This window comes from Peromyscus leucopus, chromosome 23, assembly GCF_004664715.2.
Source record: "Peromyscus leucopus breed LL Stock chromosome 23, UCI_PerLeu_2.1, whole genome shotgun sequence".
In the NCBI taxonomy this organism is placed as follows: domain Eukaryota; kingdom Metazoa; phylum Chordata; class Mammalia; order Rodentia; family Cricetidae; genus Peromyscus; species Peromyscus leucopus.
The window spans coordinates 1,790,730-1,815,606 of record NC_051082.1 but is presented as its reverse complement, the minus strand read 5'-3'; the positions used below and the strand labels follow the sequence as shown (position 1 = coordinate 1,815,606).

The 24,877-nt window shown below is 53.5% G+C and overlaps 1 protein-coding gene across 1 annotated transcript in view; it reads right to left on the bottom strand.

Moving 5' to 3' along the window:
* Nucleotides 1-22,048: 22,048 nt before the first annotated feature.
* Mn1 (MN1 proto-oncogene, transcriptional regulator) overlaps nt 22,049-24,877 on the bottom strand; it is a 41,657-nt gene continuing 38,828 nt past the window's right edge. The window contains 1 exon segment of the mRNA XM_028859114.2: nt 22,049-24,563. Coding sequence (XP_028714947.1) covers nt 24,388-24,563 — 176 coding nt within the window. The 3' untranslated portion in view covers nt 22,049-24,387.

The window sequence follows — 24,877 nt, the reverse complement described above, 5'->3', positions numbered from 1 at the left end:
GCTCTCCTTTCCTCCTCTGAAAGGGGGTTGCCACACTCAAACAGGGATGACAGGAAAATTCGTGGAAAGAGGCAAGATGCCCATGTACTGGCTTGGGGGCTCTGTGCTCTCTCTTGCTCAGGGCTCTAAGCTCTGCCGGGGTGGACACCCTGGGCAGACTTGCAGACAGTAGTACTTTACTTCGTTTTGTGTCTCTTTGGTCGGTTTTTGAGACATGCTCTCACTGTGTAGCCCAGGCTGGCCTCCAACTCAGCCTCCTCAGCACTGGGTTCTAGGATAACCAGCATGTGCCACCATGGTCAGTATTAATAATTGCATTTATGAAGCTGTATTTATCAGCCCCCTGGGGTATGACTGACAAATGTCAAGGCTTTATTGCCATCCCTGGTACGCCCTCACTTGACCCGGATTCTTCCTACTTTTGTCTCAAAAAGTCAGAGCAGAGAGAAGGAAAGCGATTAGTGCTCCATGGTGCCTGACCTGGACTGAAAGGGTTAATCTCTCACAGCCTGTGCACTGAGGTATAGATTGGTTCTCTTTGGCTCCCTCGGTAAACGAACACAGCACTTGCTTGGTGCTAGGTGTGGGAAGTCACCTAGATGGGGAGGCTATGCATGACCCTCACACACGCCATTCCATAAGGAACGTGAAGACCTGCAGATCTGGTTGTCTTTGGGGGTCCTAGATCCAATCCCAAGCAGGGGCCAGGACACAGCAATCTATAGATAGTTCTCTTGCCCACATGCCCAATCCTGCATGGTGTCAGACACTGCTAATCAACCCCTGCACACTCAATCCTACATCGTGTCAGACGCTGTTAATCAAGCCCTGCACGCTTTTCCAGGGAGCACTGGTTTCAGGCCCCAATTCTCAGGCCAACATTCCAGACAATCACTCTCTCCTGGCACTATCGACCCATAGAAGAAACGGAAGTTACTTTGGTCTGTTCCCTAGAAGAGGAAGCTAAGGATGCTGTCTTGGGGAGCCCGTAAGGCCTGGCATGTTTGACAGCCCCAGAAGAACCTTGCTGCAGCGGGTGGGTGGGATGGGGAGCCATAGGGCACAGCCAGGCAGCTGGCACAGAGCACCCCACATTCCCTGCCCTTGCCGACTGGGCTCTGCCCACCCGCTCCCCACGGCTGCTCTTTTGAAAGCCTTGTATGGGAAGCCATGGATGTGGCTCCCCATTCCCTTTTCAGGCCATTGTCCCCTTGCTGGCGCCAGCCATGGACCCCCCCCCCCGCCCCCGCCCCGGTTGCTTAATTAACAGTATTATTAATGCCAAGAGGGAAGCCACAGATCCTCCATGGGGCAATTCCAGCTCCGAGGATGAGCCGAGCCACAGGCCTCCAGGAAGCATGGCTGGTGCCAGATGATGCCCCCTCCCCATCTCAAGGGCCAGTCCTCTGCCAATGCTCAGCTGTTCTTCTTGGCCCCACCCTCTGGGCTGCCACCAAGGCCAGGAAGACTTAGCTGGCAGAGGAGATCAGGCTGGAGGCACCAGGCCTGGCCCATCAATACTGTTCTGAGCAATGGGTGCAGGGCAAGAGGAGGGATGACCGGGCCAGCCTGGGGTGGGCTCGGAACCCGGCGATCCCACCTCACCACCCACACAGAAGCAGAAGGATGTGTGCTCTACGTGTTTGATGCTGTGTGAGCTTGGAACAATACCCCGCTGTCTCTGTGCCTTCCGCGTCCCCCTGTGAGTGGGGACATGGTCTGTTTCCCGCTCTGGTGCGGCACCACGTGCCATCTCCAGACTGCGCGGCCTACGGCAGCACCGATGGCCGTCGGCATTCATGCGGGACCCTGCACCCCAGGATCAAGGTGAAAGGGACTTGGACTCCAGGTGACGGAGCCTCGATGTTCTGCAAGGCAGGGGAGACGGGAGATATTGTTGTGGGCATATTCAAAACCACAGTCTACCATGTTCTTCAAAGCAGTAGTGAGGGGGTTGATTATCACTCCCATTTGATCAGGGACGCTCAGAGAAGGCCGAGTCATTTACCCAAAGTCACACAGTAAAGTGGCTGAAAAGCACCCAGGACCCCAGCTTCCCAGGACTCCAGACTCACGCTGTAGCCGTAACATCTCCTCCCAACACAGTCTCCACGGCAGACAGAAGGCAGCAAGAAAAAGGCCAAGCCGTGAGGCCCGGCCCTGCTCCTGGGTTCTCTCCAGAATCCAACTCTCCAAGGAGTGATTGACAGCCCCTCACCCGGTGGGTTGGTTTTCCTCGCTGGCCCTTGGGTCCTGTTGTCTTGTTTCCTGGTCCCTTGACCAGTCCAGGTCACTGTGGCCTCGACCCATCCCAGCCCCAGTTCTGGCTGTAGATGTTTAGGATGATGGCCGGGCGGTGGTGGCACACACCTTTAATCCCAGCACTCGGGAGGCAGAGGCAGGTGGATCTCTGTGAGTTCAAGGCCAGCCTGGTCTACAGAGTGAATTCCAGGAAAGGCACCAAAGTTACACAGAGAAGCCATGTCTCGAAAAACAAAAAAACAAACAAAAGAAGATGATGAAGGACGATGCGGACAGTGGTGGGGGCCTAAGCCAAGTGACCATCAGACAGGGCCACGCACAGGAACAGCCGAGGCCTGAACAGGGTGACGGGCCAGCAAGAAGATTGTAATTGGGGTGAGGGAAGAGGACTCATTCTGAGGAGGAAGGAGGGTATCAATTTTGGGAACACCATGGTCAGGTTTGATCTGTGTGTCTGTCTGTGCACTCATGATATGTGCATGTGTGTATGTGTGCATGCATGTGTGTGCATATATGTGTGTATATGTGCATGCATGTGTGTGAATGTGTGTGCGTGTGTATGTGTGTGTGCATGTGTTTATGTTCATGCATGTATATGTGTATGCACTTGTGTGCACACAGGAACTAGTATGGGGGCCAGAAGACAACCTTGGCATAATTCCTCAGATACTGGGTTCTCTCACAGGCTAGGCTGACTGGCCGACGAGCCCCAGGGCCGCCCCTCCTCTCCTGTGCCGAGGCTCCAGCTCACACCGCACCAGCTTCTCAGAGGTGGGTTCGGGGCATCAAACTCAGGTCCTCGAGCTTCCAAGATCGTCTCTGCAGCAGATCTGACCTTTTGGACAGGAGCACTGCAGCCATGGTGACCGTGGTTTTGGGGACAGGTGGGATTATGAGGTTCAGTCACTAAAGCAGGGGGGGGGGGGTGCGGTCTGTGCATGGACTCTGGGCGTTCAACGGCGGACAGCGTCCCCAGGGCTCTGGCTGGCAGAGCAAGGGGACAGTCAGTTCTTGCTGGAGCCAGGGTCCCCGTCCTGAAAGAATTCCCCCCCCTCCAGGAACTCCGAGGAGCCGCGGGGAAGGTGGGTGACTCGGGAGCCCACCATCCCTCTGCCTGAGCGTCATTGCTCAGACTCTGCCTTGCTCCTTCTCGGTGACTATGACATGAGCGTGTTTCAACTATAAAAAGCAGAGTTAAAAATAGCTGGCTTGACGTGAGGCACAGGGAAGAGAGACTCCCCCGCGCCACGCTCAGGAGTGACGTGGAGTCACCCAGGCTTCCAGAGCTGCGCCTGTCACTGCGCCGCCGCCTCCTCCCAACCGCAAGGACCTGCGCTTCGTGGATTTGCTGACACCCTGAGGAGAAACCCCTCTACCCCTTCATCGTCTCCACGAGACAGTGTGGCAGGGGTGTCTCCCGGCGGCCATCTCCCTCCCCACAAGGCTAAGGAAAGCATGCTGCTGGCCTGAGGGCCAGGGTGGTAGCCCAGGGGAGTCCATGGGACGTTGCCCACAGCCTAGCTCTGGACACTTGCATACATATGCTCAAATTCTGTCCCTCTTTTCTCTCTTGCTGTGTGATTTTGAATGAGTTGGTTGACCTCTCTGGCCTCCATTTCCAGATTCATTAAAAAAAAAAAAAAGGGGGGGGTCCAGGACACAAAAAAAGATGAAAGGCATGGTAGGGAACGTCACCTGGCAAGCTGGTTTTGGAATCCCTGTGGCTGCCACATAGGTCCAGTGAGCACCCACTGCCACCCACTGAGATACTTAGCAGCCAAGTGCCTTCATGCTGATTGATCAGTGATCCATTTGGTACAATAAACACGTGACTCAAGTCCTGTGCCCATGCAGTGAGGGGCTGGGGGGGGGGACCTGGGACAGCCTTGTCACGACAGATCTGACTGGAAAGTGATGCCACATCCTCGGGGTGCCCGGGGCTAGGCACAGTTTGCAGCTGGGCTGGGCACTGGGCTGGGCTCCATCTCGTGGCCAGGGCTGTGCTGAGGCCGGGTCCGTGCCGGGAACTGTGGTCCTGCCCCACCTGCCTCCTCCACTCCCAGCAAGGCCTTCTTCGGAGATGTGGAGTCGGAGTAGAGACGGGACTTCCGCAGACTGGCTTTCGGTGTCTCCTCTTACTGCACTGGGTGTCTCTTCCAGGATGTCAGGACTGAGCCATGAGTACCCAGGATGTCAGGACTGAGCCTTGAGTACCCAGGGTGTCAGGACTGAGCCTTGAGTACCCAGGATGTCAGGACTGAGCCATGAGTACCCAGGATGTCAGGACTGAGCCATGAGTACCCAGGATGTCAGGACTGAGCCATGAGTACCCAGGGTGTCAGGACTGAGCCTTGAGGACCCAGGATGTCAGGACTGAGCCATGAGTACCCAGGATGTCAGGACTGAGCCATGAGTACCAGGATGTCAGGACTGAGCCATGAGTACCCAGGGTGTCAGGACTGAGCCATGAGTACCAGGATGTCAGGACTGAGCTTGAGTACCCAGGGTGTCAGGACTGAGCCATGAGTACCCAGGATGTCAGGACTGAGCCATGAGTACCCAGGGTGTCAGGACTGAGCCATGAGTACCCAGGATGTCAGGACTGAGCCTTGAGTACCCAGGATGTCAGGACTGAGCCATGAGTACCCAGGATGTCACAACTGAGCCTTGACTACCCAGGATATCAGGACTAAGCCTTGAGTACCCAGGATGTCAGGACTGAGCCTTGAGGACCCAGGATGTCACGACTGAGCCTTGAGTACCCAGGATGTCAGGACTGAGCCTTGACGACCCAGGATGTCATGCCCAGGGGAACAAGTGAGAATCTACTTACAACAGGGGCCCTCCCCAATAAAATCATCATAAGTTGAAAAATTTGGAAGGAACACAGCCATCGTGGAGAGCCCTGGACCATCTCACCTCAGGATCTGTCCCCAGAGACTAGAGCTGCATGGGTACACTAAGCTCTCCACCAGCCCTTCATGAGCTGAGAGAGGCACACACCCTCGGTGTCCATCAAATGAGGTCTGCAAAAAGACAACGTGGCACCAACACAACGTGGAATACTATTCAGCCATTAAAAAGAATACAATCGTGTCGTTGTAAAAGCATGGATATGGATGGACGTGGAGGTGCTCGGGTTAGATGGAGTAAGCCGGGCACCGAAAGAGACACACCATGTGACCTCATTCACGTGTGCTGTGTCAACGAAGTTGATCTCCCAGGGGTTGAGAGTAGAATTGTGGCCACCAAAGATGAAAGAACGCGGGGAGGAAGGGTAGAGAAAAACGCTGCTTGCTTGGAGGAGTCACTCCATAATACCTTGCTGATCCCCACATGCATTCAGTCTCCGTGTGTTTCTGTATCAGTTAAAAATAAATGTAGTGCAGGGGCCAGGGCAATGGCACAGTCTGTGAAGACCTGCCTTACGCATGGGGTCCTGGGTTCGTTCCCCAGAATTCTGTGGAAAATCAACAGGCACGGTAGTGCACACTTGTCATCTCTGAGGCAGAGGTGGACAGATCCCTGGGGCTCACCAGCCAGCTAGCCTGGCCAAATCATCAGGCTCCAGGCCAGCGAGAGACACCCTGTCTCAAAACGGAAGACGGACAGCGAGCGCCTGAGGAACACCATGCACAGCTGAGGTTGACCTCTGACCTACACATGTGCCCAAACGTAAGTTTAATTAAACTGAATAAACGATTTTTTTTTTAGGAGCACAAAAGAATAACGGAAGTGGAAATTTGTGGGCCACGCCTAAGCCACAGAGCACCCCAGCTTAGCAACTCAGTGATGGTTGGCATGTCCCCCGAAGGATTCCAAGTTGACAGAGCTGCAGCCACCTCCTAGGCCAAGACCAAAGTCCAAGACACCGGTCTCTGCTGACTGGGCCAGTCATCTCCTCTCAAAGCACGTGGTGGAACATTTTCGATGACGCCCTGGTAAACTGAGGGCGGTCTTCTCCAAGCCAGGGCTAGCAGAAGGGCCATTTTTACAGGGGGGTCTCCTGACCCTGCCCCCCCACCGACAGCTGGCCCTACATGCGACCCTGGAGAGGGAAAATGAGTGTCCCCAGCCTCCCAGAAAGAAGTGATGGACAACCCGAGGCAAAAGGGGGGAAAAACAAGGTTTCTTACCCACTTGACCACCCAGCGGCACTGAGGTTTCGATCCAAGGGTCCCAGGTAGTTGGAAGTGAACAGCCCGTTAGGACCTTGTTACCTGGGCCCATCTTCTGGAGTGCCTGGGTGCGTGCTGCTGGATACCATCCGTGGTGGAGCCTACACCACTACTAGAATGTGAGTAACCAGTGTGGTCATCCCCTTCCAGGGAAGTCATGTGCTGCAACTCCAGCAAACTGGAACTCCAGCTAGCCTCTGCCTGGGCTCCGGGGCAAAGAGGAGCTCCCTGAATCCACAACAGAATGAGCGGCACTGCTCCTGTTTCCTTGATGAAGCTGAGGCCACGGACAGCAGCTGGATCCAAGCCCCAGCAGGTGGATGCTGGGGTCTCCCGGAAGTGCCCGGGCTTCCCTGCTAAGCAGATGAATGGAAACATGGGTATCCAGCCTTATCCCCTGCAAGGTCCCACATCCATGCTCTCAGCCAAACAGCCTGGCTCAGTGCTCAGGCCAGAGGAGATGCCCCTCCTCCCCACGGTCCCCACAGCTCTTTACCTGGCGCCAGGTGCAGGATGCAGTCATGTAACCAACATGGACTGCACTCCGTGAGAAAGGGAGGTCACGGCACCACTGGGTCCCAGTCAGTCCCTTCACTCGCTGCAGGGAGGAACGCCTGCGTTTGGCTCACAGTCTGAAGGTATGGTTCACCGAGGCAGGGCAGCATCTGCGGTCCGGAAGGAGAGGGATGAAAGCTGGTTCTCAGCTCACTTTCTCCTTCCTATCCAGCCCTGAAGCCCAGCCCATAGGATGCTGTTGCCTACATTCTGGGTGGGTCTTCCCATCTCAATTAACAATCTAGAAACTCCCTCGCAGATACACCCGGAAGGCTTGTGGCTTTGACGAACCCAGATCCTGCCAAGTTGAGGATCTATATTAACATCACAATCATTCCATAGTTCAGGCCGGCCTCCAGCTGGCTGTCCTCCTGCCTCTGCTTCTGGAGGGCTGGAATTACAGGCATGTGCCACCAGCCACCATCATTTATCTGATCTGTCGGCCAAAACTGCCTGTCACCGAGGTTGTACGTGCTCAGCTTTGCACCTCAAGTCCCTGGCCACCACCTGTCCTTGGCCTGACCCCCCCCCCCCCCCGCTTCCTCACCTCTCTTAAAACAGCCCCAGTTGGACCTCTCCCAAGAACGTGTGAAAATCTGCGCAATCTTGCTGGACCACAGACCATCCCCAAACCTCCTGGCTGGAAACAAAATGTGTTTGTTTAGATCACAGTTCTCCTGGGCTGCAGTTGGGCTGGTTCCTTGAGCGTGTGTGGTGGAGGTTGGCCTCCAGCGGTGAGGATGAGCCTACGGACCCCTCGAGGTCCTGCTCGGAACCGGAACACACCCACATCTGCCGCTATGGACTTGCCCTCCAATCCCCAGCCCTTTGACAAAAGCTGTGTGTTAAAGGGTTAAGCTCCAGTGTGATATCTCTGGGGGTGGGGTTAGGAGGTAGAGGTTGGTGAGGACATGGGGTTCGGCCCCATCAGATACGGCCGTGACTATGTGGAATGTCCCTTCCTCCTTGCCCCACTTCCCCTTTATTCCCCCATTTTCTTCTTCATCTCTCCACTGTGCAATGACCACAGTAAGATGGCTGCCTGGCCATCTGTGAAGTGGGAGGGAGGGAACCCTCACCAGAAGCCCACTGTCCTGAGCGACTGGCCTCCAGGCCAAGCAACCATGTCTTGGAGGAATGAAACTTGGGGCGCTGCACCCCCTTGCCAAAGGTCATGCCAGCTGGGCTGGTTGACAGTTGATGCCCAACTTGCAGAGTAGGGCACAAGGTCCTCACTGAGTATCCAGCTGCTCTGCCACCTGGCAGTGCTCCCCAGGACAGTGCTCCCCGGGGAAGACTAGAGGGTGCTCCACCTGGGCTGCTACAGGAAGCCCTTGAGTAAACACTTTCCAGTGTACTGGGTTTGGGGAGGGGCACCCACATTCCTGTAGGTAACCCCTCATCTATGGTCCCGAGGAAGCCCAGTCAACTCAATAGTGACCCAGAGGGAACGTTGACAGAATCTGGTTGTCGCTGGGGCCTTGGGAGGAGGGGAAGATGTTTTACCTCAAGGAAGGAATTTTAGGAACATGCACTGCGTGGCATTTTCGCTGTGGTTTGGGGTTTTCTGTGGGTTTGGAGTTTTGTTAGTTTTGTTCTTTATGAACCGATGGGTTTCCCTGGGGTTGCTAACAGGAGTGTGGACAGCTCTCTGGTGGCTGTACCACTGAAGAGAATGTCTCTCCCCAGCTACCATCAGCCTCAGTAAGGGCAGGGCTTCACCTCGATCTCAGGGGTGCAGCCCTCCCGCACCCACCCCCAAAGCAAAGGAAATGTGTTTGTGTTTCCTCCACCTCCTTGCGTGTGCCGTGACTGCAGCCTGGGTGTGCCTAGATGCGAGGAACAGAAAGCAGATGCCGCGTCTCAGCAGAGGAGCCAAAGAGCCGCAGCACAGCACAGCGAGGAGTTGAGGCCAGAGGCAGGGTCCCTTCCATCCTAGGGCCACGCCGCAGAACTCAACACACACCCGCTTTGCGATGATAACACAGGAGGAGGGCTCTGTCATCTTCGAGCCATTTGGTAAGTCACCTCTCAAACCAAATGGGGATTAAAGGGAGTGTGTGGCCGCATGAAGCCACCAGCTCTGTGAGCTACAAGAAGCTAGGGTGAGGTGGCTGGCATTCCATGAGGTGGGTGGTAAATATGTGTGCACTATCAGGGACCCTGGAGGAGAGCTCACGGCAGGGGGTGGCCTCAGTATAAATAAATGGCTGCCCGGTGACCTAGAGCAAATGCCTGAGAGCACTGCACCTCTGTATCTATGTTTGTAAGCCGGAGGGTGACAAACACTCTCTCCAGAGCTGCTGCTGTAAGGTTAAAAGCCCTCAGAGCAGTGATTCTCAACCTGTGGGTCATAACCCTTTTGCAGATTGAATATCATTTTCACAGGGGTCTCATTATGGTGACATTTTATTTGTACTGAAATGCGATTTTGTTTGTATGTTAATAAATAAAGTTGCCTGGGGGTCAGAGCTAATAGTAAGCCATAGCGGAGCTGGGTGTTCATGGTGCAGGCCTTTAATCCCAGCACTTGGTAGGCAGAGCTAGGTAGATCTCTGTATGTTCAAGGATACAGCCAGCATAGAGACACACGCCTTTAATCTCAATACCAACCATAGAAGACCTGGAGGTCTGTATAGACAGGCAGTGATGAGGCAGTCATGGGGTTGGGTTTACAACCAATGAGAAGGCAGAACAGAAAGTCTATATAAAGACAAACACACAGGAAGTAGGTCTCTCTTGGCTGAAGAGGATCACTGAAGCAGGAAGGGTAAGGCTCTTAGCTCTGACCTCTTGGGCTTTTATCTTTACATTGGCTCTGTGTTTCTTATTTAATAAGACGGTTACTTTTACATCTCATAGCAGATATTCACATGACAACGCGTAACAGCAGCAAAATTACAGTTATGAAGTAGCAGCGAGAATAATTTTATGGTTGGGGTCGTCACCACAACAGGAGGAGCTGAGAGCCTCTTCCCCAGAGGCTCAGCTAGTGCTTCGTGGAGACAGGTGGTTCTGATGAGTAGGAAGAAGTACTGATGGTACTTCTTTGAGAGGCGAGGAAAGCCAAGAGCCACCAAGGTGCTGGGGGAGCAAGAAACCCCCTCAGCAGCAGCAGGGTGGAGTCCCAGGAGGCTGATATGGGGTCAGTCAGCTGCGGAGAAATGGCTGGGAGTGTGGGCCAAGTGCCTAACCCCAGAACTTGAAGGCTGACACAGGGTGGTGAGTTGGAGTCCTAACTGGGCCACGTGGGGGATTCCAAAGAGATACAAGACGTTATGTTTGGGTTCTTATCACCGAAAGCTCCATGAGGGGAGTAGGGTGGGGCCACTTCCGAGGACATCATCTCTTCCAGACTCTGCCTGACTCTGTTGCATCTCTCTGCTTCACCCTTCTCACATCTCCCCACAGCTGGAGTGGGTCCCCGGCACTCCGGGCTCACCTCTGTGGAAGAGAAGGGCTCTGATTGGCTCATTGTGAATCACGTGCCTGCCTTAGAACCAATCGTGGTGGTGGCTGGAGAGTGACTAAGGATGCTTCTCAGTCCCCTGAGAAGAGCTCTGTGAGAAGGGGAGAATGGAATCCTGGGAGGAAGGGAAGGGGGCCTGGGGCATGCTGGGTAGATAGCGCCAGAGGTTGGACCCTGCCCAGCACCCGACATTGCTGGCCTCCTTAGTTAGTCTTTAGGCTTCGCGGGGAGGTGGGTTGTTGTGTGTTTGGGTTGTTTGTTTTGTTTTGAGACAGAATCTCTCGTGTCCCACGCTGGCCTCTAACTTCCTCCTGCCTCCACCTCCCTAGAGCTGGAATTACAGGTGTGCACCACCACACATGGTTTATTCAGTGCTGGGGCAACCAACCCAGGCTTGTGCATGCTAGGCGGTACCTACCTATCAAGACGCTTCCTGGGCCCAGATGTTTTAAAAAGATTATTCATGTTCCTTGTCACTTGAGATAAACCTGAGTCTTTACACCAGCCAGGTCAAGTCTCCCACGTCTTCCCCTGAGCTCATGTGTTCTGGGCAAACTCAAGGAAAGGCCACAGCGCCAGTTTCCTTCTGCGGGACAGTGGCTACATCCCAGCACCACCAGCCATTCAGCTGGTTCTGGGAGTCGCAGACCATCCCGGGAAGCAGTAGTCCTGAGTTTTCAGTCCTGCAAGGCCTCCAGCCTTTATCCAGCTCCATTGGCTGTGTGTTCTGGGAGAAACTGGATCCACATGTACCAAGTTCTCCCACACTTGGCTGCCAGAACTCAGCACTGAGAGCTGTGGGTCGTGGAAAACCCACTCCTCCGTGGACCAGGGTGCAGTCACCAGCACCAGTGGATGGCAGGACCTGGACCCAGTGTAACCATCACCTTCAGAGCCTTGGCCCATGTGGTCAGGGCAGGACAAAGGCTGAGAAAAGCTGCACGCTGGCATCACTGTGTCCCGGGCATGGGCAGGAGGACAGCCAGCCTCTGCCATATAAACCTCAGCCTAAGCTCCACTCTGCTTTAGCGCGGTGAGCATGGTGTGCCTCAGTTTCCACATCCGAAAACTTGGATCACAAATGGTATTGACCTATGAAAAGGGATCTAGTAACAGGCAGAGGTGATGGTGAAGAGCATCCATGTGAACTCACTGATGCTGGTGTTCACACCGTCACCACCACCTCTGTGCCAGATAGTTTTCCGACACCGTGACAAAATACCTCAGAGCAAAGCAAGTGCAGAGTGGAAGTGTTCATTTAGCTCACAGTTTCAGAGGGGTCAATCGTGGTAGGTGGTGGCAGAGGGCGCAGTAGAGGAGACACATCGTAGTGGCCGGAAGGGAGCATGAGGTCGGGAGCCTGTGTGGAAGCTGCCTCCCCCTTTCCCTATGAGTCCTTCCATCTCCTCAACCTGTGGGAAGGTGTCACCCACATTCAGGGAAGGTCTTTCCCCATCAGCAAATCCTCTCTGGACACAGACATGTGCACAGGTGTGCTTTGGTACCTCCAAAGCTTCCCAGACCAATCAGGTTGATGATTAAGATGAACCAGAGCAACCATTGCCATTACCACACAATCATAACCATCACCACCACCGCCGCCACTATCATCAACACTAGACCATTACCACCACCATCACAATCACCATCAATATCACCACCAACAACAACACTATCAATATTACCACACAATCACCACCACCACCACCACCACCATCAACACTATCAATATTACCACACAATCATCATCATCATTATCACTACCACCACCACCATCAACACTATTAATATTACCACAGAATCACCACCACCACCATCAACACTATCAATATTACCACACAATCACCATCATCATCAACATCACCACCACCACCATCACCACCTCTATCATCACCATCACCGCTATCACCATCGCCATGCACAAAGCCTGGTTGGCAGGCCAGCACTGGTAGCCACCATTCTGCCAGTCACCATTGCTTACCAGGGACGCTGGTGGACTCTTTCCTGCATCTGTCTCTATTCCCTCTGTGTTCCAAACCGTGGCTCTTGCTCAAAGCCTCCCTGCCACCCATACAGCGGACCCCACAGATCTTTATGTGCTGCCTCCTCTGCCTTCTCACCCTACACAAGGACTTCCTTTTTCAGACACACCCACCCCCTGGATGGTCTCCAGGATGTTGTGCCAGTGTGTTCTTCCAGCTCCCATAGGTGCTGGCCTCCTGCAGAAGGGAGCCCCGGCTGACTTCTTCTGCCACGGCTGCATGCCAGGGTAGCTGCCCAGCATGCCTGCAGAGGCTTGGATGTGTTCCCATAAGAGAGACAAGCAAGTAAGGAGATGTTGTTAAAGACCTTAGCGCAGGCACAGGAGGTACCAGACAGGGCTCCCTTGGGAGTTCAAAGTTATCACAGTGGCTGGGGTGTGGCCCCATGGAAGGGCAATTGTCTGGCACACACAGGCCCTGGGTTACATCCCCAGCACCACACACACACACATACACACACACACACACACACACACACACACACACACACAAAGGCTACATACAAAATTCCTCTTGTCCATCCCACAGTGGGGAGGTACCCTACCCTTCAGGACCCAGTGCCCCAGGGCCACGTGACAGACAGGCCCCTTGGAAGAGACTCCGCTGTCCCCTCTGAGCAGGGAAGCCTGTACTTTCAGGGCACTTGCCTTTTTATGGCTGAAGTGACATCATTTCTCCTTCTCAAGCAGACATTCCCGTGCAGATCCGCCCCCACCCCTTCCTGTCGGTTGGGAGGACCGATTTCCTGGACTAGACAATGGCTGCTTGTGCGCACGGACTTCTAGCTGAGAGACGGCAGCCTGCACAACCAGGAGACCTGTGCCTCCCTCAGCCCAGAACGGGGGACAGGAGCAGCCCTGCACAGGGACACTATAGCCCTTAGTTCAGGAGCACACTGGCCCTACACAAGGCTCTTGGAAAGACAGAAGCAGGTTTCCCACGCAGGTCAGGTGCAGGCAGTCCGGGGAGGCTGCAGCGGCAACCTGCACGATCTCCTTCCATCCCTTCCTTAGTGGGAGCCCAGACCTGGTGTGTCTGCATGTGGGGAGTTACAGAAGAGGTTTCCTTGAGTTTCACAAGAGGCCTGGGACTTCTTAGCAGTGTTGAGACTGTGAAAGACTATGGAGGCTTTTGCACTAAATGCATTTTGCATTACTATGTGGCTGCAAACCTACAGAGGCCAGGCAGAGAAATGTGGTGGTTTGAAGGAGAACGGCTCCCACAGGTTCATATATTCGAATGTTTGGTCTCCAGTTGGTAAAACTGTTTGAGAAGGATTAGGAGGTGTGGCCTTGCTGGAGGAGGTGTGTTATTAGGGATGGGCTCTGAGCTTTCAAGAGCCCATGTCAGGCATCCCCTCTCTCTGTCTCTCTGTCTCTGTCTCTGTCTCTCTTTCTGCCGGTGAATCTGAATCTCTCAGCTACTGCTCCAGCACCCTGCCTGCCTCCTGCCATGCTCCCCACCATGATGGTCATAGATTCATCCTCTGAAACTATAAGCAAGTCCCCAATTAAATGCTTTCTTTTATAAGCTGCCTAGGTTATTCATGGTGTCTCTTCACAGCAGTAGAACAGTAACTAAGATGGGATGTTATTGTTAAAAGTACTATTATTTGTTCCTGATAGCTACAAATTGAAAACATGGATCAACAGGTAGCTAGGTAAACAGACTGTGGTCTGTCCATACAGTGAAATACTACTCAGCAATAAAAATAAATAATTGTGGGTACAATGTCCTCAAAGCATTATACAGAGGAGAAGGCAGACTTGCATGAGCCCAGGATGTCCCTGCCCTTGTCTGCCCCATTAAAGGCCCCAGAACAGACTCAGCTGCTCCACAGCAATGGGAACCAGAGTGCTGGTGGTGAGGGTAGTCAGGAGAGAACCTTCTAGAGCTCATTGTGGTGGATTGAAAGAAAATGGTCCCCAAAGGGAGTGGCACTATTAGGAGGTGTGGCCTTGTTGGAGGAAGTGTGTCACTGTGGAGGCAGACTTTAAGGTCTCATATATGCTCAAGCCACGCCCAGTGAGTCAGTCTACTACCTGTTGCCTGCCTATCAATCAACATGTAGCAGCTCCTTCTCCAGCACCGTGTCTGCCTGCACACCGCCATGCTCCCCGCCATGATGATAACAGACTAAACCTCTGAAACTGTAAGCTGCTACCTCAATTAAATATTTTCCTTCATAAGAGTTGCCGTGGTCATGGTGTCTCTTCACAGCGATAGAAACCCTAACTAAGGCACTCATTCTGATGGAGGTCTGGGCTACACAGGCGTGTTTATGAAGGCAGCATATTACACACTTAGGATCTGTGTGCTTTGCTCTATGTAAATTTTACCCCAGCTTCCAACTCTGGCTTTTCTCTTCAGTGCTGGAATTGAACTCAAGAGTGTGCTCTGCCACCGACCTACACCCCCAGCTGTAGCTCAGGTTTAAAATGTGACATGGGACACAACCGTGTTTAACAAACAAAGGCTGATGAGCTGGCTGGGGGTGAAGGGGGCGAGCCTGACAACCCGACTCCAATCCCCAGAATCCGTGTACAGGTGGAAGGAGAGATATGACTCCTCAGAGCTGTCTTCTGACCCCCACAGACACATCATGGCACATTCAACTTGCCCTCCCCTCTCCCCATACACACCATATTCACAAATTTAAAAACAAAAATCGCCAGGCGGTGGTGGCGCATGCCTTTAATCCCAGCACTCAGGAGGCAGAGCCAGGTGGATCTTTGTGAGTTCAAGGCCAGCCTGGTCTAGAAAGAGATCCAGGAAAGGAGCAAAGCTACACAGAGAAACCCTGTCTCAAAAAACAAAAACAAAAACAACAACAACAACAAAAAAAAATTAGTGCCAAGCATGATGCACACGCCTAGAATCCCAGCACTCAGGAGTCTGTGGCAAGAGGATTGTGAGTTCAAGGCCATTCTGGCCTATACAATAATAATAATAATAATCAGATGACTCAGCACCATGGATAGAAGTTAGCTCTGTCAAAAATAATATTTGCTAATATATACGTATTTTTTTAATTGGAAGCATATCATGTGCTGAAATGAAAATTTGTTCACAAATAGTCATCACAAGATTCATCATGGTCCAAAGGGTAAAATACGTCCAAAGTTTATCAACGGATGATAAACACACTGTGGTGTAGCTACGCAATGGAATAGTATTTAACTATGCGAAGGAGGAAAACACCGCCCCACTTGCTCAAAGGGACACATGGCACATGGTTCTCTGGCACCAGAGCAGGGACAGAAAGTGGATTCCTTGGGGAATGAAGGGGGTGGTTGCTAATGGGTCCCAGTTCCTCGGGGGTGAGTCATTTCTGAAAGGAGAGACGCCATGAACACCATGATCTCCTCACAGCCAGAAAATTGCTGCTTTTACCTCATACTGCGGATGTTCCCTCTGAATGAGAAAACACTTTCCTGGGGTTCTCAGGACAGCTCCTGAGGCTACCACGACTGCAGACCCTGTCCCGCCCTGTCCGTCACTCGGTGTGGAAACCTGAGTGTCCGGCATTTCTGGGTTTCTTGCGTTTCAGGAGCTGCAGGTGACGCAGGGCTGCACCAGAGCACGAGGTGGGGACCTGCAGTAGCATTAGTGGCTTTTTAGGAAGAGGAAAAACCCAGGCTGACACCTTGTGCTGTCTCCCCAGCTGTGCCCACTAACTGCAGCACTCGGGTGGGAGCCCCTTGACACGCAACCCCAGAACCGTAAGAAACGAGTCACCGCCCCACGGTCTTCAGTGTGAGGAAGAGGAAATGTCGTAGAATTCAGTTCTTACCCCAATTCATCCTGCTCTGCTCAGTCCTGGTGGAGACAAAGGCTGGACGCCGCCCGCTGACCTGTCGTCCCCTGTGGCTCAACTGCAGGGTCCCCACACAGAATCCTCCCTGCAGAGACCCTCGCTAGATACCCCTGCTCCTGTCCTGCCTTGGTTCCCTTTTCCAATCTTTTTAAGAGGAAGTGATACTTTTCTGTGTACCTACTCATCCCTCTGAGGCAAGAGGGTCTATTCTGTGCCCCCTATGGGATCCCGGGGCACACTGGGGGACCGCACTGGGGGACCCCCACACACACACACACACACCCCTGCTCAGGTGCCCAGGCGCTGTCCTGCTTCCCGCCACCCTGTATGCACCCCCCACCTTCACTCTACCCTACTTCCCACTTGCACCATTAAATTAAAAAAGAATAAATAAATAAATAAACCAATGTTCATATTCTTTATTTCACAGATGGGGAATGGAGGCACCGAGTCCCTCTCCAGCACAGCAACAAGCAGAAATAAATCTCACGCCAATCCGCCTGCCTTCCCTGTTCACGCTGAAAACCCAGTGTGTGATAGTCTTGTTTCTTGAACACCTACTAAGCGCAGAGCACTCAGTTAAGGAACACTCTGGAAGCATCCCTTCCCCAAGACTGAAGCTAAAGGAGCCAAGTTCAGAGGGTGAGGTGATTTGCCTAGGGATGCTCCAGGGGAGCTCCTAGGGAGACCCGTAGCCCATGAGGCTGCTCTGCCTCCATCAAGAAGGCCGAGCAGCTTGAGAACCCACCCAGCTGTTTTCTCGCAGACTACTGACCCAAGGGAGACCGTGAGCTCAGCTGCGGGTGCTGAGCCTGGGCAGGGCAGGGCTTATCCAGCCCCCACGTGTGTGTGTGTGTTTCCTTCTCCGATGGTGTCACCATGCACAGGTGAGGCCTTTTAGGGGCATCAGTGTCCCGTGGAAGCCAGTCCCAGGAATGAACTTCCCCTTCGGCAGCCTGTGTTGGCTGCCTCAAGACTGGGCGGGGTTTCTGGGGCTGGGTTAGTTCCCACAGCGAAGTGAGTTCAGTCTCCCCCTTCTTGTTCCCCTACTGTGCCCTCCCTCCCTCTCTCTCTCCCTCCTCTCCTTCCCTCCCTCTCCCTCCCCACTCCTCCCTCCCTCCCCCCCCTTCCCTCACCACTGTCAGGCAGTGACCACACTGTGGCCACACTGTGACAGCAGTCGGGTTCAGAATGCTCACCAAACCTCTTTGCTTTAGAAAACACCCAGGCTTGATTACTTTGTTATAACCACTGGAAGCAGAGACACAACAGTAAAAGGAAACCATTCAACCACATTTTAACTGAGAAAAAATAGGTGAAATTATTTTATTAGGATAGTCAAATTGTTCTTCCAACATTATTAATTTTTTTAAAAACTCAATTTTAATTAGTAAGGTATTTAATACCTTTTCTTTTTCCTGGTCTGGCTTTGAAAGCTAAGCACATTTTAAACTTACAAAAGATCTCAGTTTGAACAAGGGTCATCTCAGCATCCGGAGTCAGCACAGGACGGACACACAGCAGCCTCTGGACACAGGACACACGGACAGCCACTGTACTGCACCCTCCTGCCCCAGTCCCAGCACAGGGCAAGGACTTACTGGAACCTGTGAGTCCTGGTGCTCCTCAGACTGGGCATTTCCTGTGACCCTGAGACACGTCTTCCCAGGAGGCGGTCAGCTCTTCATCTGCATTCCTTTTTGCTGCTGTGATAAGACGCTGTAACCAAAAGCAACTGTAACCAAAAGCAACTTAGGGCAGGAAAGGGTTTGGCTTACACTTCCCGGTCACAGACCATCTGTCTCAGTTACTTTTCTATTGCCTGGATAAAACACCATGACCAAGGCAACTCATAAAAGAAAGCATTTAATCTGGGGGCTCACAGTTCCAGAGGGTTAGAGTCCATGACCGTCATGGCGGGCAGTGTGGCAGCAGGTAGGCAGGGCATGGCACTGGAGCAGTAGATAAGATCTCACATCTGAGTCACAGAGAGAAGCAGGGAGAGATGAGAGACAGAGACAGAGAGACAGAGAGAGACAGAGAGAGAGAGACAAAGGGAGGAGGGGGAAGGGGGAAGGGAAGGAGGAGGGGGAAATAGAGGGAGAGGGAGAGAGGAGAGACTGGGCCAGGCCTGGCTTTTTGAAACCTCAAAGCCCACCCCTAATGACACACCTCCTCCAACAAGGCCACACTTCCTAATCCTTCCCAGACAGTTTCACCAACTTGGCACCAAGTATTCAAATACATCACGGGGGAGCCATTATCATTCAGACCACCACACCGTCTTCGGTGTCTATAGCAGGAATCTTAAAAGTTCTTATTGATAAAATCAAACCCAGAGCCAGGTATTGGGGTGAACTGGAGGGATCAGAGAACAAGTCACAGCTAACCTCACCTGGTCAACTTCTTAGCTGATCTTGTTTCCTCAGACTGGAAGCTTTTGTGTCCTCATCCCAATGGCTCTCAGCTGAACTGCTGCTTGAAAGCCTGAATGCTTAATCAGCCAAAATGTTTTTAGTTTCTGGTCCTCATGCCTTATATACCTTTCTGCTTTCTACCATCACTCCCTGGGATTAAAGGCGTGAGTCACCATGCCTGGCTGTTTCCAATGTGGCCTTGAACTCACAGAGATCCCAGATGGATTTCTGCCTCTGGAGCTAGGATTAAAGGCGTGTGCTATCACTGCCTAACTAGTGGCTTTTTTTGTTTTCTGACCCCAGATAAGTTTATTAAGGTACACAATATTTTGGGGAACACAATACCACCACAGGTGTCTTCGAGGGAAGTCAGGACAATGCCTAGAGTGGCACCACCCACAGTGGGCTGGGCCCTCCCTCGTCACTCCAGAAAAGGCCCCACAGGCTTGCCCACATACCAACCTGATGGAAGCAGTTCTTCAGTTCTCTCTTCCAGTGACTCCAGGTTGTCAAGCTGACGATGAAAACTACCCAGGACAGGGCTACTCCTCCCCATATAACAAACAAGCAAACCGAGGCCCGAAGGATGGACCCTGGGCTATGCTGCACCGGCCCATCCTTTACTCTGCACCCCACATACCTCTCTCACCCTTGCTGCTGTGGAGATTCACCCCACATCCTGACTGGAGGGGAGCGGGCCCCTGGCCACCATCTGTCCCTCATCCCCAGGACTGTCAGGGTGGGGAGGAGGAGGGAGCCGGTCCCTGAGCTGGCTCTCTCCAGGACTAGCGTGTCCTCCTGTTGCTTGCATGTGTCTGGGGTTCCCACCCCAGTGATGTGCTTCCTGGGCCGTTTGCAGGATGACTCAGCCCCGCCCAGCACAGGCACAAGCATGCTCCACACGTGTGCCCTTCCCCAGGTCCTGACCATGATCCCAAAACAGTGTCACTGTGGAAGGGGCCCTTTAAAGGTTGAAGGATCTTTAAGATAAAGATGGATGGTCTGTCCTTGGGCTATGGCACTGAGGAGAAAACACTATGACCTTGATAAAGAGGACTTCAAAAACTCAAAAGATAAAAATCTGAACAATCAAAGTCAATCTATACCGTGAGAGAAGTAGTATAAACTCTTACACATCCTTCAAAACCCTATCCCGGGGCTGGCGAGACGGCTCAGCGGCTAAGAGCACTGGCTGCTCTTCCAAAGGTACTGAGTTCAATTCCCAGCAACCACAGGGTAGCTCTCAACCATCTGTAATGAGATCTGATGGCCTCTTCTGGCCTTCAGGCAAAGCATGCAGGCAGAACACTGTGACATAATAAATAAATAAACCTCTTTAAAAAAAAAAAAAAAAAAAAAAAAAAAAAAAAAAAACCTATCCAGAATGCCCTGCTGGGGATAGCCTTCCTCAAGACCCTTATACCACTATAGTGACTGGAATCCTCACTTTAAGCTGCCAGTTTATTCCCGTGTTCCCTTCCCAGACCAGGATAATTTCATGGACAGGGAGGCCATGGCGTCTGTTGCAACAGGACTCAAAAGCAGCTTTGTAAGCTGAGCCCTTGGAGCCATGTGGCACAGGTGATCTCGGAACACAAGGAGACAACAGTGGCCATGCCTCACAGGACCCCACCTCTGGCTTGCAGGTATTTGATGGTACCTGGCCACAGCAGGAGAAATAAACCGGCTGAGTTCCACTACATCGCTGATTTCCTTGGGCTAGTGGGGTCCTTTGCAAGGGGATTCGGATCTCCTCTCTGTCCCTACCCGCATCTGGCTCTGCTTCCCTGTGCCCACAGACCAGCTCTGTGGGGTCAGTAGTGAGTGCTCTGTGTACACTGTGCCACCGAGGAGAGCGAGGCACCGCCTGCTTGAGGGCCAGGTGAGCCTCCACTCGTGTGGGAAACAGCAGTCTTTGCTCCTGAGGTGGAGGGATGGACGACCTGGCTGTGCCTATCTCGGGATCTGCTAGATAGTATGAACTTCCAGGGAGGGGGAAGCAGGAGAGGAGGAGCGCGTAGCCGGGAGCACTGGGCTCTCGGGAAGTATCCAGTGTCTCTGCGGCCTGGCCCGTAGCAGGCTAGGAGAGAAACCCAAGCACCATTATAACGCTACGGAGTTCAAGGTCAGCGTCTGGCTCAGCCAGCAAGCTGAAGTTAACAAACCCTTCCAGGTTTCTGCTGCCACATTTCCCGGACCACACTACAGCAGACACCATCATTGAAGACGTGAAGACGTGAAGGGGAGAAGGTGTGACTTGGTGACACCATAAAGCCGAACCTGGAATTCCAGGCCACAGAAGATGACGCGAGACCTTCAAATTGGATGCTAGCTGTACCCCCTGGAAAATGGGGGTGGGGTGGTGGAACCCAGGGCCTTGGCACGTGCTAGGAAGCACTCATCCTCCTCCTCCACAGGCAGAGAGCATGTCTACAGCCCACCTTCACTCCATTTGGAAAGACGGGAATGGCGGCCGCCCTAGGGTACCACGCAGACATGCCGCTCTCCCCAAAGCAATGCCAAAGCCACAGCAGTGCATCCGGAGCCTTCTTCCTCATGGCGTCCCGCTCACCAAGGTGACCCTCACACTGCACCCATCTCACCCGTGAGGACAAGGAGGTACCCAAGGCCGCAGCCGCGTTCTTGGCATCAGTCACATGGCTGAACACAAGACTCCAGAAGGACCTCCATCCCACAACCCTCCATGGCTTCCCATACCCCTGACCCATCACAGGGGTTCCTGACGGGGGCAGTCCTTCCACACCGGACAAAACTGGAGACATCCTGGCTGTCACTACTGGGGGGGGGGGGGATGAATCCTGCTGAGGCCCAGTGGGTAGGAGCCTGGGATCTGTGAGGAGGCCTGAGCACCCACCCTGCCCTATAAGAGAAAAAGTAATCAGGCCCTGAGGGGGATACATCAAGGCTGTGAGGCCCTGGGGTAACCTGACTCAGAACATACACATGTGCACACACACGTATGCCTATGTGTACATGCACATGCACAGTGTACACACGCATTCTGGATGACTGACATGTGAGTCGGGCAGGTGTGGTGGCCACCTGTAACCCCCACCCTTAGGAGACACAGCTAGGGAACCCTCAGGGCCACCTGGCTAGCCAGGCTCACCAAACCAGTGAGAGCTGAACTCTACAAGGGACGGGATGTTGGAGGAAGGCCACCCGATGTCAACTTCAGGCTTCCCCAAGTGCACGTGCACACACATGTGAACACGCAGGCACACCAAACACAGTATGTGTGCAAAGAGAGCAAGGATCCTGTGGAAGGCCCACAAACATGCCCCAGACACCATTAACGTTGTATTTATTGTTATTTAAGCCGCTCAGCAAAACATATACACGTATATACAGTAATGCGTGAATACGGAAGACTCAACTTTACATATTTTTTTTTAAAAAAAGAAAGAAAAATACCACTCAGTTTCATGAGCTATTGTCACTGTCTTCCCAAGCATTTCAGAAACGGTTTTTCTTTAAGAGTCAAAAAAGCTTACAGGCTCACGCACCGCACCGCAGGGTTAAGGGTTCATATTTTACATGTGCAATAGCGATTTCCTTCTCTCTACTGGAGTTGGCTGCATACTGATTACAGTGTCCCCGGGCTCTCGCGCACTTCGCGTGGTTTTCGTCCACCTTTAAATTCTTTCCACTAAAACCAAGTTTAATGACATGGCATCCTTTTGCTTAAGGCTATTTTAAATGCTGTTTCACCCTGGGGTCATGGGGAGGGAGAACGTGAGAACACTGGAACTTCCGGGGTTCGGGAGGTGGCCTGAGCCATACGCCGGTGGCTGCATGTGGACTGGATGCTGGGACGTTTGTTGGTGGACGCTGGGACACTCGTTCTCCGGCCTTAAGCAGTGAAGGAGAAGTCATTCTTGTTTGAGGAGCCAAAGGCTGGCTCTCTCGAACGGCTAGGCATCGCAAACTCTGAGGGTGAATGTAGAGTCGGGACCAAAGCCTGGAGGAGGCTCCTAGGGCCATCCCCTCACCGCTCTGGGCATAGAACAGAGGGCACTTCCTGCTCACCAGCCCATGTCACCTGTTTCTGTCTGCCCTCTGAGCCCCATCACACTGCCCAGACAAGTGAGGACCCTGGGGGCTCAGACCTCAGCCAAGAGGAGGAGGAGGAGGAGGGCAGGAGGGAGACAGCCAGCTTTTGGCAAGCGGCTCCCACGGTTGAAAGTCCCTCGACACAAACAATATGGGTATCTGGAGAGCCCTGAGCCTTCGGGCCTCTTGCTGAGCAAAGGAAGGGGGTTCCGTCAAGTCGGGGTGGGGGCTCAGAAAGGAGCAGTGGGAAGCCGCACTAACAACAAAAGCTGAGCTGAGACTGGAGGGCTGCTGGCTCTGGCCTGACCCTCCCCGAGATGGACGGCCCCACAGCAGCGGGTCACACAGGCCGGTGGGGTTCAGAGCACACCCTAGGCGTCGTCTGCATCAGCTCCCGCAATCTCTGCTCCTCTCTGCTTAAGGGGGCGGTGGAGGGGCGCCTCTCCCAGGGGACACCTGGGGCAGGGCTCTGCTTTCAAATCTGAATGAAATGAAATCAAAAGGGCAGGAGACATCCCCCATGAAGGGAACGGAACGTGAGGCCCGGGAATGGACATCATGAAGCCGCCATCCTTTTATCCTCTTTCCCTCCTATCCCTGTAAGGGAACTGCAGGATCAGAGAGGGTGTCTCAGCCTGAGCCTGGCTGCCTTAATCCCTCCTCCCAGGGATGGAGTCACTTCGAGTGGGCTAGGAGGAAGTGTGAGACCTGGGAGAGCAGGGCCAGGAGGTCACGGGGACAGCTGACCGCTCCTCTCCTGTCCCCTTGAAGGGTCACAAGACCACCCTGCTCAGCACAGAGAAGTCAGAGTGTGCAAAGGTGATGTGGGGAGTTCACGGCCCTGGCAGACTCCTTCCTCCAAGTGGCTGGTCCCAGCACCCCAGCATCCAGCACACAACCCAGGAGGGACCGGAGGAGCAGTCCCCAGTGGGAAGAGTGGAAGCCAGCCGAAGGCTAAGGGCCAGTGAGGAAAATACCTCTCCAGGTTTTCCGGGAACAGAGACAACCCAGTCCCTGGCCGTTCCTCAAGCTGCTCCTTGTCTTTGTCTCCTAACTGGTGACGACTAGAGCAGCGGACGCTACAGAGACCCTGCGGCTTCCACCCGGGGCTATTCCAGAGCACTGTTCTCCACGATCTCCATCTTAGTCAGTGATGAACAGAAGCAATGGGGGAGGAGAAGGGGGAGGAGGAGGGGAGAATCAAAGAGAATAAAAAAGAAAAGGGGTACCAGGCGCACCCCGCCTTGGCTCAGACAAGGCAAGGGCCTTCTAGAACACACTCCGAGTACGGAAAGCAGGGGGCTCTCTAGCAGGAAAACGGCTTGAGACAGCGCTCGCTGCTGGCTGAGAACGGACACTGGTGCCGGCACGACCATGGCACACGGTCTCTTTAATTATTCTCTGAGGTTCTTTTTCATATCAACCTTCCCCCGGCCCCTTTCCAAATGAACCCTTTCCATTCCGAGTGCCACTAAGCAGGTACCAACCTAAGACAAAAAAAAAAAAAACACGAGTCTGCTCAGCCACGGAGGCCCTTCACGGGTGGGCAGGGCAGGGAGAGGCTCCCACGGGCTCAAGTCAGGGCGGCCACGAACGTCCCGAACCGGTTGGAGATGTCGGAGTGCAGAGACCGCCAGGTGGGTACGGAGGCGCGGGCCTTGGGGTCACCGTCTGTGCAGTGGACGCTCAGGCACTGCAGGTGACTACCGGGCTGGGTGGCTGAGGCCTTGTTGGTAGGGAGGTCATGGGCTGTGGAGAAAGGAGACACGAGTTAGTGGCCAGTGGGAGACCCTTCGGGGTGATGATGGTACGGGGGCGGGGGGGCGATGAGAGGCAGCATCTGCCCCTCTTCCGTGGCTGGAGACGACCTCAGAGGCTCAGCTGTGAAGACTACCTAAGAAAAGCCCACCCTGTCACACCCACACACACCACCTCTAGGTCTGTCGCTCCCCAGGAGGCAGAAGATAGGAAATGACATCGGAGTTGGCCCATCTCTGTTTGGACAAAGACTACCAGACACCATGAGAGATAAAAAGCCCTTCTGAAACCCGCATCTGCATCTG